The sequence below is a fragment of the Natator depressus genome, chromosome 23 (genome assembly GCF_965152275.1).
Source record: "Natator depressus isolate rNatDep1 chromosome 23, rNatDep2.hap1, whole genome shotgun sequence".
Classification (NCBI taxonomy): domain Eukaryota; kingdom Metazoa; phylum Chordata; order Testudines; family Cheloniidae; genus Natator; species Natator depressus.
The window spans coordinates 1574438-1588605 of NC_134256.1; the positions used below are offsets into that span (position 1 = coordinate 1574438).

The following is a 14168-nucleotide window of genomic DNA, read 5'->3' on the forward strand; positions in this document are numbered from 1 at the left end:
GGGAGCCGAGCATGGCCCGGGGGGCACTGTGGCTCCTGGGGCTACCCCTGGCCAAGCTGCCCTCTGACGTCTCTCCCGGGGCATGTGGGAGAGCCGGTCAGCCCGGGCGGGGAGGTGTGGGAAGGCGGCCCCCTGTGCTGAGCCGGCCGGCTCCCTGGGGCGTCTAAACAGTCAGGAAAGTTCATCCCAATGGATTCGGAAAGTGGAGTAGTGAAACCGCTTTAACCCCCCCCCCCCCCCGTGTGGACGCTCCTGTGCCACATTTAAACAGCCTGAGCTGGACTGTGGATTCGGAGTAAGAGCGTCCCCACGGGGGTTTCATGCGGTTGAAATTTGCACCGTTTCTTCCTTCGGCTTCGCTCCTGCGTGTGCCCAGCGGGAGCCCCCCGCCCCGTGACCGGTGTTTGAATGTGGGGGGGACTCGAGCTGGGGGCAGAGCCAGCCCTGCACAGGGCTCCATCCTGCCCCGCGCTCGTGAATGAACCTTTCTAAAGGCGACGGCCACCCCCACCCCCTGCCCCCCGGCTCTAGGAGGAGCCGGCCAACTCAGGCCTTTCGCTGCCCGAGGAGACGTCTGCGTGGGTGCTGGAGACCCTGGGGGGCCGCGCTGGGCTGCATTGTTCCCCCCAAAACCTTGCCATTGCTGTGACCCACCCCAGAGGTGGCTGCATTTCGGCCTGACAGCAGGTGGCTCTGGGGCATGGGAGGGACCCCTGGGCTGGGTGTGTTGGTGGGTGAGTCAGGTCCCCGGAGAAGGAATCTTCCAATGGGGTCCCTGGTGCGAATTAAGGCCCTGGCCTGGGGGCCGCACTTCCCAGCATGGGGACGGAGGCACGGGACAGGGAGAAGATGTGGCCAAGGTCACAGCTTGAGTCGGTAGCAGAGGTAGGAATGGGGGGTGGGGCTGGGGTTCAGGACGCCTGGGTTGTCTCCCAGCTCTGGGAGGGGAGGGGAGGGGAGGGGGAGCTAGTGGTTAGAGCAGGGTGGCTGGGAGCCAGGACTCCTGGGTTCTCTCCCCAGCTCTGGGAGGGGAGGGGGAGCTAGTGGTTAAAGCAGGGGGGCTGGGAGCCAGGACTCCTGGGTTCTCTCCCCAGCTCTGGGAGGGGAGGGGAGGGGAGGGGGAGCTAGTGGTTAGAGCAGGGGGGCTGGGAGCCAGGACTCCTGGGTTCTCTCCCCAGCTCTGGGAGGGGAGGGGAGGGGAGGGGGAGCTAGTGGTTAGAGCAGGGGGGCTGGGAGCCAGGGGGCTAAGCTAGCTGCTCAGGACGCCTGGGTTTGCCAGAGGCCTGCGCTCCCGCCCGCCCCAGCGCTGCCTTGGCTTTGGCCTTAGGTTACCCCTGGGCTGGCTGCGAGCCCTGGGGTGGGGGGGACCCCTCCCCTGCGGGACATGCTGTGCTGGCCAAGGCCAAGCCTGCCCCACTGAGACAGCAACTCTCCAGCCCTGCGGGGGGGGGTCTTTAAAAGGGCAATGGCCATGGGGGGGGCCCTTAGCTGGCTCTGAGATGCAGCCGCCTCTGGGGTGGAGCACGGGGGCTCCAGGTGCAGGGCAGGAAGGGAAGAAGGATCCTGCCTGTGGCCGAAGCCCCAGAGCGGGTCTCTTGCAGGCAGCACAAGATCACCCTGCGTGCGGGTTTGGCCCAGACCTGGAAGGCGAGTCCCCCCCACTTGTGGGGAAGGGGTCCTGGGGTCTGGGAAGACTGTTTGCACCGCTGCACTGGGGCATGGGGCTATCAGCACCCCCCACTGAGCCCCCCACCCTGCCCCCTGCCGCCTGGTGTCCCCCCACTGATCCCCTCACCCTTCCTGCTTCAGCCTGGCACCCCCCACCCCAGCCCTGTACCCCCCACTGAGCCCCCCACCCTGCCCCCTGCAGCCTGGCGCCCCCTAGCGCCTCACTGGGGGGTGGGTGCTGAATTCTCATGGGGAAATCCCATCTCCCATGGGGCTGTTTCCGGATGGCCCTGTGTGGGGAGGGGCTGTGTGTGTGTTGGGGGGGTGGGGGGTGGGAAGGCAGCTGCGGGGGTGTGTGTGTGTGTGTGTGTGAAGCTGTTGCGGTCCCGGCTGTGGGGCTGTTTACCCCAGTCTCTGGCCTGTTGGCCTTCCAGGAAAATCCCCTTGGGGGCGGGGAATCGGAGCCCCCTGCAGTGGGCAAGGGACTCCCTGCCCCGTGACTGCCCCCCAGCCCAGAGCCAGGGGGATGGGGGCTGGCTCCCAGCCGGGCCTGCCATCCGATCCCTGTTTACCAGGAAACCTATTTCTCCCCCCCCCCGCGCCTTCCTGGAACTCCTGGGGCAGGGGGAGGCGGGGAGTGGGAGCGACTCCATGGGGCAGGCACCGGGGCGGGAAGGAGGCACCCGCACTGTGCCTGGGGGCCTTTCTCCCATGCCTAGGTGATCTCAGGGCCCCGCATCGCTGCTGAGATGCAGCCACTTCTGGGGTGGGGCGCGGGGCAGCTGGTTCTATGGGGACCCCTCGCCCGGTGCTGAGATGCAGCTGCCTCTGGGGTGGGGTCAAGTGCATAGTAACTGAGTCATGTTCCTGGGTCTACTGTTTTAGAGTAGGGGAATTGGGAGCCAGGACTCCTGGGTTGTCTGGGAGGGGAGTGGGATTTAGTGGGTTAATGCAGCTGGGGGCTGGGAGCCAGGACACCTGGGTTCTGTCCCTGGCTCTATGGCTGACTCACTGTGTGACTTTAAGGACAGCCTGTCCCCTCCCAGTGCCTCAGTTTCCCCCTGGGCCCAGCGGGATGTGGTTCTCCCCAGTCCTGGCCCCACTGCCCTAGGCTGCCCTGGCCCTTTTAATCCTTTGCTCTGGGCTGCCAGTTCTAACCCCAGTGACCTAATGGGTGGGGGGGGGCAGTGCTGGGGGGGCAGGCAGGGCTCACTGCAGCTGGGAGGGGAGGTGTTAACCCTTTCCTACAGCTGGAGGTAGTGGGGTGAGGTGGGGGGGGGCTGCACTGGTCCCATGGGACCCTGGAGACCGGAGCCCCCTCACACACCCCTGCCCCTCCCCTGCCTGAGGGACCTCCCTGGGGCGGGGGCTGAGACCTGACAAACTCATCTCGGCCCAGCCAGCCAATGGGACTAGGCAGGGCTCCCAAGGAGGGGAAGGTCCCCGGGCCAGCCAGTCCCCAGCCCCGGGGCTGGATTGGGGCCAGTGCCCCATCCCCCCTGCCCCACTGGAGAAAGGTCCTCTGGGGTCACTGAACCCTTCTCAGCCCCCCGCAGCGCTGCCCCCTTCCCGGGCCCCATCCCTCCCTCCCAGTGCCTGGCGGAGGCGAGAGGCCCTGGGCAGCCCTGCCTGGCATGGTTCCCCGTGGTGTTGCCAGGCTGGGGGCTGGGCGGCACGGGGTGATGTGGGGCAGGCCCGCAGGGCAGGGACCCTTGGCTGGGGGGAAGGGGGGCAGGCAGAGGAGGGGGTGGCTGAGCAGCCGCTGAGGCTGAATCCTGTGTGTGCGGGGGGGGGAGGGAGCAGAAAGAAGCCCCCCCCGACCTTCCTCCTCTGCTCTCCAGGGCCCCCAGCCCCGCGGCTTCAAAGCCTCAAACCACCCCACAGTCCGGCAGGTCAGGGCTGGGCCAGCAGGGGCTGCGGGTCGGGAGTGAGGGGCACCATGTGAACCAGCTCGTGGGGCAGGCGTGGCGGGGGGGGGGGGAGCTCGTGGCTGTTTCTGCTGATGGGGGGACAGTTTACCCCCCTCCAGAATCCTCACTGGCGCTGGCTCCACGCAGCCCCCAGCCGCCCCATGGAGCTGCAGCCACCCATGGCTCAGACCCCCCCCCCCGGCTGCCCCCCCTCCCCAGCTGTCCCCCCCCCCGCCCCGTGCCAGGGCGTCCTGTTCCCGGAGCAAGGACACCGTGTCTCTGACGCCCGGCTGCGGGGGGGCAGGGGTTGGTTCAGAACATTCCCCCCCCCGGCTGGGGTCACTCAAGGCTACGACGGTGGCTGGCCCGGGGGGGCTGGAGGCTGGTTGGGGTCCCCCCCCCACTGTCCCCAGTTCTGTCTCACGTCCCCTGGGTAGGGGGAAGGTGCAGCTAGCGTGGAGTTGGGGACCCTGGGCTGCTGTGGGGGGGTGAATTACGGACCCCCCCAGGGGTGTAGTTGACAGAAGCCCCCCCCCACTTCCCACTATGCCGGGGTGGCCTCTGGGCTCTGTCAGGCGCTGGAGCAGCCTGGAGTCCCTGGTGAGGGGTGTCTACTGCTGCCCCCCCCCCGCGGCCAGCGACAGGGAAGGGGGGGCAAAGGGGGGCTACCCCCAGCGACCCCCTGCCTGCTTGGGGGGGGTGATTCCTTTGTGCCCCTCAACTCTGCCGCAGGCTGGGGGGGTCTCTCCCATGGGGCAGATGCAGCTGGTGGCTGCCCCGGGGGCTGGGGTCCAGTGCTTGGGGGGGTGGGGGAGGGGCTGGGAGCCAGGACTCCTGGGTTCTTTTCCTGACTCTGGGAGGGGAGTAGGTCTGGTGGTTAAAGGGTGGGGAGCTGGTTCTTTTCCTGGCTCTGGGCCAACCGTGGCTTTGGGGTTCAGGCTGTGGGGGTGATGGGGGGCCATTTGCTGCCCCAGGTAGAACAGCCCCACCCCCGGGGGTCTCTGTCGCAGCCCCTAACAGGCCGCCCCCATCTGTGTGTCTCTGGATCCGTCCGCCCAGGTACGCCATCACCGTCTGGAGCCAGGAGCGCTCGGAAGCCAAAGGCAAATACCAGCCGGGTAAGTGGCTTACAGCGTAGCTAGACCCTTGCCCCCCTCCCTGAGCCCCTCAAGCCAGGCCCTTGCTCTGGGGCAGATCAGGGCTGGTGCCCCCTAGAGGAGACAGACCCCGCCCCCATACCTGCCCCCCTGAGCCAGCCTGTCCCCGCCCTGGGGCGGATGGGAGCTGGCGCCCCCTAGAGGGGACAGGCCCCACCCCCACATCTGACCCCGTGAGCCAGCCTGTCCCCCACTGTGGGGCTGGATCAGGGCTGGCGCCCCCTAGAGGGGGCAGGCCCCGTGCCCCATCCCCGCCCCCTGAGCCTGGGGCTGGCCTGTGCCCTGTTCCCCGAGCCCATCTCTCTCTTTCAGCCTCGGGGCAGAAGGGGGTGCAGGTGCCCGGGCCTCAGGCGAGGGGCGCCAGCCGGATGCGGAGCCGGCCGGGGGGCCTGGCCCGGAGCTACTCTGTGTTTGTGTTTGGTTTGCCCATTTCACGCCCGCTGCTGCTGCCCGCGGACTGGGGAGCTGCTCGGGGAGCCCCCCAACACCCTGCCCCCCAGGCTGGGCACCGGAGGGGGGACATTGCACTGGGGGGATGCCAGGGCCCCCGGGTGGGGCTGGGGGGTTGAGTTGGGAGGGCCGGCAGACTGGGGGTGTCTGGGGTTCCAGGCGTGTGTGTGTGGGGGGGGTGGCTGGCAGAGGGGACCCCGTGTTTTTTTGGGGGGGTTGCCTCCTGCCCTGTGCTGAGAGGGGCTTGGTGAGGGGCCAGTGTGGGCAAGGGGGGACCCCAATCTTAGACCCCCAGCCCCTCGCCTGTGCGCTGCCCGGGGGCAGCCAGGGAACCTCCCTGGCTTCGGATCGGTGTGGGGGGCCTTGGACTCTGCCAAGGATGGGGGGAGGGACTGGCCCCTGAGGGCGGATGGGGGGGGCAGACCCCCAGCTTCCTGCTCATTCCATCCTGCGCCAGAGACAGAGACTGGGGCGGGAGGAGAGTGACTCCCCCGAACTGAAATAAAGTTACCTCATGGCAGCCGCTCCCCTGCCTCCTCCATTCCCCCCCCGGCACTTGGGGGGGGGTGGAACCTGGGCACTGCTCAGCTGGCCAGCGCCCCCCCCGGCAGGCACTGCACTCAGGGCAGGGGGGTCTGATGCCAGCATTGAAATGGTGGGGTCTAGTGGTTAGAGTGGGGGGGCGGGGGAGGCTGGGAGCCATGACTCCTGGGTTCTCTCCCCGGCTCTGGGAGGGGAGTGGGGTCTAGTGGTTAGAGCAGGGGGCTGGAAGCCAGGACTCCTGGGTTCTGTCCCTAGGGGCTGGGTTGCCCGGGGGCCTGGCTGCTCCTGGCTGCTGGCGGGCAGCACATGACGGGGGCGCTGGCCCCCGGCTGCAGCTGCACGGAAGGGCCGGGGCGCCGGGCGAGCTCCTTCCGCCCGCAGCGATTCGCAAGGCGCCACCATCTGCTGACGGGGACGGGGCGAGACGCTGCAAGTGACCCTGGGGTGGCACCGTTGCTCGGAGAACAGGCACGGGCAGAGGCCGTGGCTCATCCCTGGGCAGTGCCAGCTTCCCCGCTCGGCCCTGCCCTGGGGCCCTGGTGTTGGGCAAACCAGCCCAGAGACTCCCCTTACCCCCCTGGGTCAAGGCACGGAGGGAAAGCGCCCCACGGCTCCGGAGCCGGATTTCTGCTCTCAGTTACAGCGGCGTCAATCCGGATCAGCCTGGCTGACTGAGTGGAGTCACTCCAGATCTACCCGTGGTGCAGGATGGAGGCCGGAGCACCCTGCTGCCTGGCAGATGGGAATAAAATGGGAATAAAACCACCCTGAGAGCAAAACCCGTCTGCTTCGGGGCAGGAGCCGTCTTCCCTGGGAGCAGGTTATCCCCTCGCTTCAAACTTGCTCGCACCTGGGATGCAGCAGGTGCCGGTCTCTGGGGCGATTAATGTGCTAATGACTGGGAGGTGCTCAGGTGCTGGGGGCCAGCCGAGGGCCCTGGGGGAGTCTGGTCTCGGGGGCAGGGGGTGCTCGTTGGAAGGGGGGCAGGGAATTTGCACCCCTGAGCACCTGGATTTCGCAGGCGGTAGTGGAATGGGGGCCCAGCTGAGATTAGCAGCCTGCGGTGTTGTGTGTGTGTGTGTGTGTGTGTGTGTGTGTTGGGGGGGGCGGACTTAACCCCTCGGTAGCTGGAGCTCCCCTGGAAAATATAGCATGGGAGTGACTCTCCATCACCTGCCACTGCCCCTTAGGACCAGGCCTGAGAACTGCAGGTTGATCCAGGGCAGATTAGCAGCTGTGGTTGGGGCGTTGGGCCCCTGACTGCACCTAATGGCCATGGGCTGGGTAATGAAAGTGACAGATGCCTGCAGGTGGGGTGGCGGTGGAGGGTGAGTTGGATGCAAATTCCTGGGTTCTTTGGCTTCAGGATCCTGAGGAACAGATAAGGCTGGGGCATGTGTCCCAGGCCCGCTGTTTGAGGTAGTGGGGAATCTCCCTTTTTATTAGCACTAGAGGGGCTATGAAACATACCACTGAATTTTTAAAAAATCAACCTCAGCATTGCTATGATGCCTCAGTTTCAGCAGCGACTAGTTACTAGGGTACGATCGAGCGCTATAAACTCACGAGTGGTGTGGAGAAAGTGAATAAGGAAAAGTTATTTACTTGTTCCCATAAGATAAGAACTGGTGGCCACCAAATGAAATTAGTGGGCAGCAGGTTTAAAACAAATACAAGGAAGTTCTTCTTCACACAGTGCACAGTTAACCCATGGAACTCCTTGCCTGAGGAGGTTGTGAAGGCTAGGATTATAACAGGGTTTAAAAGAGAACTGGATAAACTCATGGAGGTTAAGTCCATTAATGGCTATTAGCCAGGATGGGTAAGGAAGGGTGTCCCTCGCCTCTGTCTGTTGGAGGGTGGAGGTGGATGGCAGGAGAGAGATCACTGATCACTCCCTGTTCTGTTCACTCCCTCTGGGGCACCTGGCATTGGCTACTGGGCTGGATGGACCTTTGGTCTGACCCGGTCTGGTCTTTCTTATGTTCTTAACAGTTGCCAATCCAGAGCATTTCTGTGGCTCAAGCAATGGTTAATTATTAGCTACTTATGGCTTCACCACCTGGCCGATTAAGCCACTGTTATCTCTGCAGTGCAGGTGCGGTCAGGGGCTGTTCTCAAGCCGGTAAAAGGCTGGGACGAGGAGGAGGGAGGTAAATTGTTCTCGTTAACCGCTGAGGACAGGCCAAGAGGCAACGGGCTTAAACTGCAGCCCGGGCGGCGTAGCTTGGACATTAGGAAAAGCTTCCTGCCTGTCAGGCTGGGTAAGACCTGGAATAACTTGCCCAGAGATTGTGGAATCGGCGTCACTGGCAGGTCAGACAAAGGCCTGTCAGGGATGGTCTAGGTCCCCGGCTCTCAACCTTTCCAGGCTCCTGTCCCCCTCTCCGGAGTCCGATGTGTCTTGCGCACCCCCCAGGTTCACCTCTCCTGAAAACTACTTGCTTATAAAACCAGCCGCGACCATGGCCATAGTGTCCCAGCGCACTGTTACTGACACGGGGCCGATGTTCTCACTGTTCCCATGTCCTTATAACAAAGGGGGGGGCGATTTTGGTTGGAGGAGGGGATTCTGGGTGCCACAGGGGTTTGTGGTCTTGTGTCCTGACAGCGCCTGGCCCGGGGCTGGGGTGGTGCTGCCGTAATGCACCTGAGAGCTATAACGATGAACAGCACACGGCGCAGTGTGGGGCAAGCCCCTGGCTGGGGTTCCTCGGTGTTCCCGTTGTTTGGGGGTTGGCTGAAACGTTGTTGCTATGGGCCGGGTGTATCCTGTCCCCCCTCAGCCTTCCTGGCTCCTTCGCCTTTAAAGTGGCTTAGAAAAGCCTCAAGCACCTCGCCCAAAACCTCGCCCCCGCCTCTGACCTTGGCTGGCACTTTGCCTGCAGGAGCCGACTGGCTTTGTTTGGGGTTGATCTTCGAAGGGACGAGCTCCTGGCCCGGCCCCACGGAGCTGCACGCCACGCAGGCCAGTGGCCCACGAGCAGCCCCGAGTCACTCCCCGCACTTGTAGGGAGGGGAGTTTGTCTGGAGACCCTCCCTGCTCCATCAGCAGCTGTACAGGTTCCTGCCTGCTTGGAGATAATCTCCGGGGCCTCGTCTGAATCTGTCGCGGGAGGCCGAGCTGTAACCCAAGCTCCGGTGAATCACATTCTCACAGCCCTGCCCTCCATGTGGGGAGCGTTGCTGGAGAATCGCGGTTTGAGGAGCGCTCTGCAAACATGAACGGCTTAATTCTCGTGGCGCTCCACCCTGGGAGGCAGGACAGTTTAGAGTGGGGGAAACTGAGGCAGGGGAGGGACAGGGAAGTGACTTGCCCAAAGTCACTCGGCAGGTCAGGAATGGAACCCAGGAGTCCTGACTCTGTCCCCCTCCAGCACCCTAACCACTAGACCCCCTCCCAGGGCTGCAGATAGAACCCAAGAGTCCTGAAGGCCAGCTTTGTGCTCTAGCCACTAGGCCCCAGTCCTTTCCCCCAGCAAATGAGAAGTGCTTCTGCCAAATATTTCAGGTGTCCTGAAAGTCCAGCATTGCGGGGCCCCCTGGCTGTTCAGAGAGGCTGTCACCAGCTGGGGGCTTTGAACCGGGGAGATGCAGGGCTAACAGCATCTGGCTCCGCTCCTTGAGCTAAGGGATTAGTCCCCTCGGCTGGCAGCAACAGTAGACCCAGAAACTGAATCAGTGGAGCAGCCACGAAGGGGAGACGGTGGGAGATACCCGAGCGCTGTGGGTTCGAATTCTGGGCAGCCCCCAGTGAGGAGGTGTGGATGCCTCCCCCTGCAGAAAAACCAGGACCCACTGAGCTGCTTCCACGGGGAGACCCTGGTGATGACCACACACAACCTGTTCTTCGGGGGGACAGAGACCATCAGCACCATCCTGCGCTACGGATTCCTCCTCCTCATGAAATACCCGGAGATACAGGGTGAGCGGCGGGGGCAGGGGGGACTCAAGTTATTCCTAATGCGGGGCCCCCTCTGGGCCGGGCACTCAGGCGACTGGAGGATGGTTAGCCCCCCGTGCAGAGGGGGAACTGAGATGGGGGGGGTGTCGAGTGACTGTCCAAAGGTCACACAGGGAGTCTGTGTCTGAGTTGGGAACTGAAGCCAGGTTTCACCTCGATTCCACTGCAGTCAGGAGTGACTCTGGATTGGCCCCAGGGGAGCTGAGATCAGAATCTGGCCCCAACCCCACTGGAGTCAGGGATGACGCTGGATTGACCCCGGGAGGCTGAGATCAGGATCCGGCCCTGCCCCCATTGCAGTCAGGGGTGATCCAAGCCACTGTCTATATTTTAAAAGGGCGGGTGTAGAAATCGCCAGCCAGGTCTCAGCTCCAGACCGAGCGTGTCCTTGCTGCCCCACCCAACCAGAAACCGCTTCCCATCCCGCTTGTTTCTCCGCAGAAAAGTCCACGCTGAGATCGACCAGGTGATTGGGTGGCACCGCAGCCCGTCGGTAGACGACCAGGCGCGCATGCCCCACACCAACGCCGTGATCCACGAGGTGCAGCGCTTCGGCGACGTGATCCCCATGGGGCTCCAGCATGCAGTGACCCGGGACACCCGGTTCAGGGGTTTCCTGCTGCCAGAGGTAACGGGATTTCCCTCCTCCTCACGTTCGAGCAAGAAAACATGGCTCTGCCCCCCAGGGCTGGAGTCTCCCCTCTTGTCAGCTTCCAAAGGGTGTGCGGAGAGGAAACGGCTGGAACCGTGGCTGGATAGACTGGCGGATGGGTGAGTGGGTGGATGGATGGACGGATGGCCAGAGAGAGGGGTGTGCGTTGGGATGGATAGATAGGATGGGTGGATATACGGGTGGGTAGATAGACAAGTAGACTGATAGATAGCATGGCTGGATAGGTGGAGGGATGGAAAGATAGATGGTTGGAGAGGCTGAGGGACACGTGAGTAGGTGGGTAGACAGACAAGAGACGGACAGACGGATGGATGGACAATCCAGCTGGATGGACGGGGTGGAAGGACAGAAAATGATCCAGGTGGCTAGAGGGTGGATCGTTGGATAAATGGACAGACAGACTGAGAGGACGGATGGACAGACAAGACGGATGAATGGCTGCACCAGTGCCAGACAGAAGAATGAGTCAATGGATGGGCAGACAGACAGATGTGTGGACAGCTCGGTGAGTGGGTGGAGAAGCCAGATGGATGTAGAATCACAGAACCAGAGGGTTGAGAGGGACCACAAGGGACAATTTGTCTAACCCCCTGCCGAGGTGCAGGGTTTGGTGGGTCTAAACCACCCAAGACAGACTCTATCCAGCCGTGCCTGGGCAGAGATGGACGGACTGTCAAGATGGATAGGATGGGTGGATAGACAGAAAGACAGATGGATGGATTAAAAGATAGATGGACATCAAGATGGCTGGATAAGCAGGGGATGGATGGACGGAGGGATGGGCGGAGAGATCCTCTGGATGCATGCGCTGGAGCTGTGCGTTTCCCCTGCCCAGGGCACCAACATCATCCCCTTGCTGTTCTCCGTTCACAACAACCCCGGCCAGTTCAAAGACCCAGCCACGTTTGGCCCGGCCCATTTCCTGGACCCGAGAGGAGGTTTCCGAAAGCATGACGCCTTCATGGCCTTCTCCACGGGTATGTGTGGCCTGCCCGGTCCGGGGCTGAGGAGCGGGAGTGGGACAGGTTGAGTCTCCACTAACACGTCTACTCCAGCCCTGGCCTTGGATGGAGTAACAGCCTAGCTCCACGGCCTTGGGGTCACTGCGAGGAGAGATCAGGCCCCTCTGAGCTGCTGTGGGGCTGAAATGACCCCCTGAGAGTCCAGGGGCCACCCCAGTGGTAGGCTGGCCAGCTCCAGCCCGAGCCAGCCTGAGCCAAGGCAGAGCACCGGGAAGTGCAGCAGGGGCCCTCCTGGGGGCGGAGCATGGGTGGGGCCATGCTAGGCTGTTTGGGGAAACACAGCCTCCCCCAGCCTGTGATACCCACCACCCATGCTGCGGTGGCTATTCTCTGCCCCCAGGACCCATAGGGAGAGAACTGGGGTTGTGGCCGGAGTGCACTGCGCTGTGGCTATTCTCTGCCCCCCCAGGGCCCATAAAGGGGATGGAGCATGAGTTAGAGCAGCCCCAAGGCTGCTGTAACTGACACTGGGGGCCGGTCCCCAGAATACAGGGAACATGAAAGGGGTCTTAAAGGTGCCTGAGCCACAAGTGCAGGGAGAGGGTAACCGAGACTTGGGGTATGATGGATCCTGAAATGCCTCTCACCCCCGTGCACGGCCCGGACGTCACCGTGTTTCTTTCCCCTCAGGGAAGAGGATCTGCCTGGGTGAGGGCCTGGCCCGCATGGAGCTCTTCCTCTTCTTCACCGCCATCCTGCAGAGCTTCGCCCTCACGTCCCTCGCCCGCCCAGAGGAAATCGTCATCTTGCCCTTGATGAGTGGCCTGGGGAACGTGCCAGGTCCCTACGAGTTCCGGGCTGTCCCTCGCTGAGCGAGCCACTGCCCCATCCCGCCTGGCTCCCCCTTTCACAGCCTCGTGTCCCGCAGCCTTTGAACGCGTGAGACGAGCTCGCCGGCCTCGTCGCTTGCAGTGTCTATTCAGGACAGTGGTCTTCTCTCTTCTCAAAGTCCTGAGCTCCGGATTTGTGAGTTTGGTTCAAGTTTTCATTAAACTCAAATACGAATAAAAATTGTCCAGCTCTGGGGGTGATAGAGAAAAGTTTACAAACTTGACTCGAGTAAAGAAACCAGAAGCAAATAAACCCAAATCTCGGCCAATCCCGTGATTTTTTCTTGAGTCCTGATCTGCTGAACGCTGGGGGCTGGCCGGGCTGCTGTCATTAAAGGGACTAGCCAGCGGGTGTGGGTGGGGCAGAGCTGGGAGAGCTACCTCCTGATCTGTTTCTGCATTTTGAGAGCAGAGAAAAGCTGGAACAACAGTCGGAGGGTTGGAAAGCTGCCGTGCTGGGAGAGGCTCACGCATCTCGCTCTATCTAGTTCATCAAAACGATTGATCAGTGTCTTGCCCGTGGCTTATGAATACGTTCATGGGGCCTAACAGACCTGTTACGCTAGAGGAGAAAGGCAGAACCAACTCCTGGAAGCTAAAGCCAGACACATTCCAATTAGAAATAAGGCACAAATTTAGGGCACAAACTCCCTGGGGGAAGTGGTGGATTCTCCACTGTTGACAACTTTTAAATCAAGACGGGATGTTTTTCTGAAAGATCTGCTCTAGGAATTATTTTGGGGCCGTTCTCTGACTGGATCATTTCATTAGACACAAATTAGTGGGCTCCGTAAAGGTCAAATGAACTGATCGTAATAGTCATTATTGGCCTTAAAATCTATGAAGCCAAGTTTTCCTGAGACAATCCTGTTTTCCATAGGATGTCCCGGGAATTTCTTTCAGGCCACCTGAAAAGTCCAAGTTTTCCAATTCGTCCATCCACAATGTTTTTAATAACTACAGAAAACTCCTCTTGCTGCATGGGGGAGAATTTGCGAATAGTTTTACCGGAAAGGAAGGTGCATTCAGGGTAACGACCAGTGTTTGGAGCGAAGAGTGTTTGGAGAGTGCATCTCTTAGAGGCTCATTTGGTGGTTGTTTCTGGCTAGGTCTGAAATTCTAGGGGCTTTCCCAAGCTTCATAGCGCATGGCCCAGAAGGGCAGCAAACCTCTCCAGTGTCTTTCACCACGAGACACGGCAGCCAGAAGGACGGTGGCGAAAACAAACATTTCTCCTGCTCTGATTGCTCTCAAAAGGGCAGAATTTGGCCCAATTTAGTACTGCAAAGCCAGGCTTTTTATATTTCCTCTGTGTCTTTATTTCTGCTTGAAAGGCCACCTGAACAAACTCGTCAGGGCTCCATGGAAGGAGAAGGTTTAAATTCCTCCCACCCTGCCAACATGCCCACGGTTAAGCTGATGAAAGGGGTTGTGTCCTTAACACCTTCCCTCTTGTGGTGAACTAATCTCAGGAGCACTTAGATTGTTGAAAGACTGTTTTTGGGATGATGGACGTTTTCATCTCCCACTGAGCTACACAGCTACACAGCTGCCATGGAGAGCTGGTGCCGTTGCAGCTCCGGCCGGATTTTCATAGGGTGGACTTGCCGCACTTTCCAAAAAGTCCCTTTTCTTGGGCGCTGGCGCTTCGTTACTTACTCTGAAAAATGTAGACTTCAGAGGTTAAGGGTCCCTTCTTTGGGACTCTGGTTCGCACCTGCTCAGTGTCGGCAATTCTGGGGGGTTTCATGGGGAGGCGTGTGCCGTCTTAAATCCCCAGCTGCCTGAGTCATGGGATTCTGTGAGCTCAGCTTTTGTTTTGGTTTGGGTTTTTTTAAGCACGTTTCTAGTCTTCACGGTGGCAGAGAAAAATGTGACCTACAAAACCAGAAGCCAAAATATATTCTATACACAAAGCTCATAATTTCTGTTAAGCCAACCTTGCCGTGTG

General features: G+C 61.2%; 1 protein-coding gene across 1 annotated transcript; it reads left to right on the forward strand.

Moving 5' to 3' along the window:
- The first annotated feature begins 3294 nt into the window (after nt 1–3294).
- Nucleotides 3295–13122, forward strand: LOC141976665 (cytochrome P450 2F1-like). Its single transcript, XM_074937772.1, has 6 exons — nt 3295–3347; nt 4638–4696; nt 9512–9653; nt 10134–10320; nt 11201–11342; nt 12018–13122. Exons 4-6 carry the CDS (start codon nt 10204–10206, stop codon nt 12197–12199), a joined length of 441 nt encoding a protein of 146 aa, XP_074793873.1. The 5' UTR covers nt 3295–3347; nt 4638–4696; nt 9512–9653; nt 10134–10203; the 3' UTR covers nt 12200–13122.
- The last annotated feature ends 1046 nt before the right edge of the window (nt 13123–14168 follow it).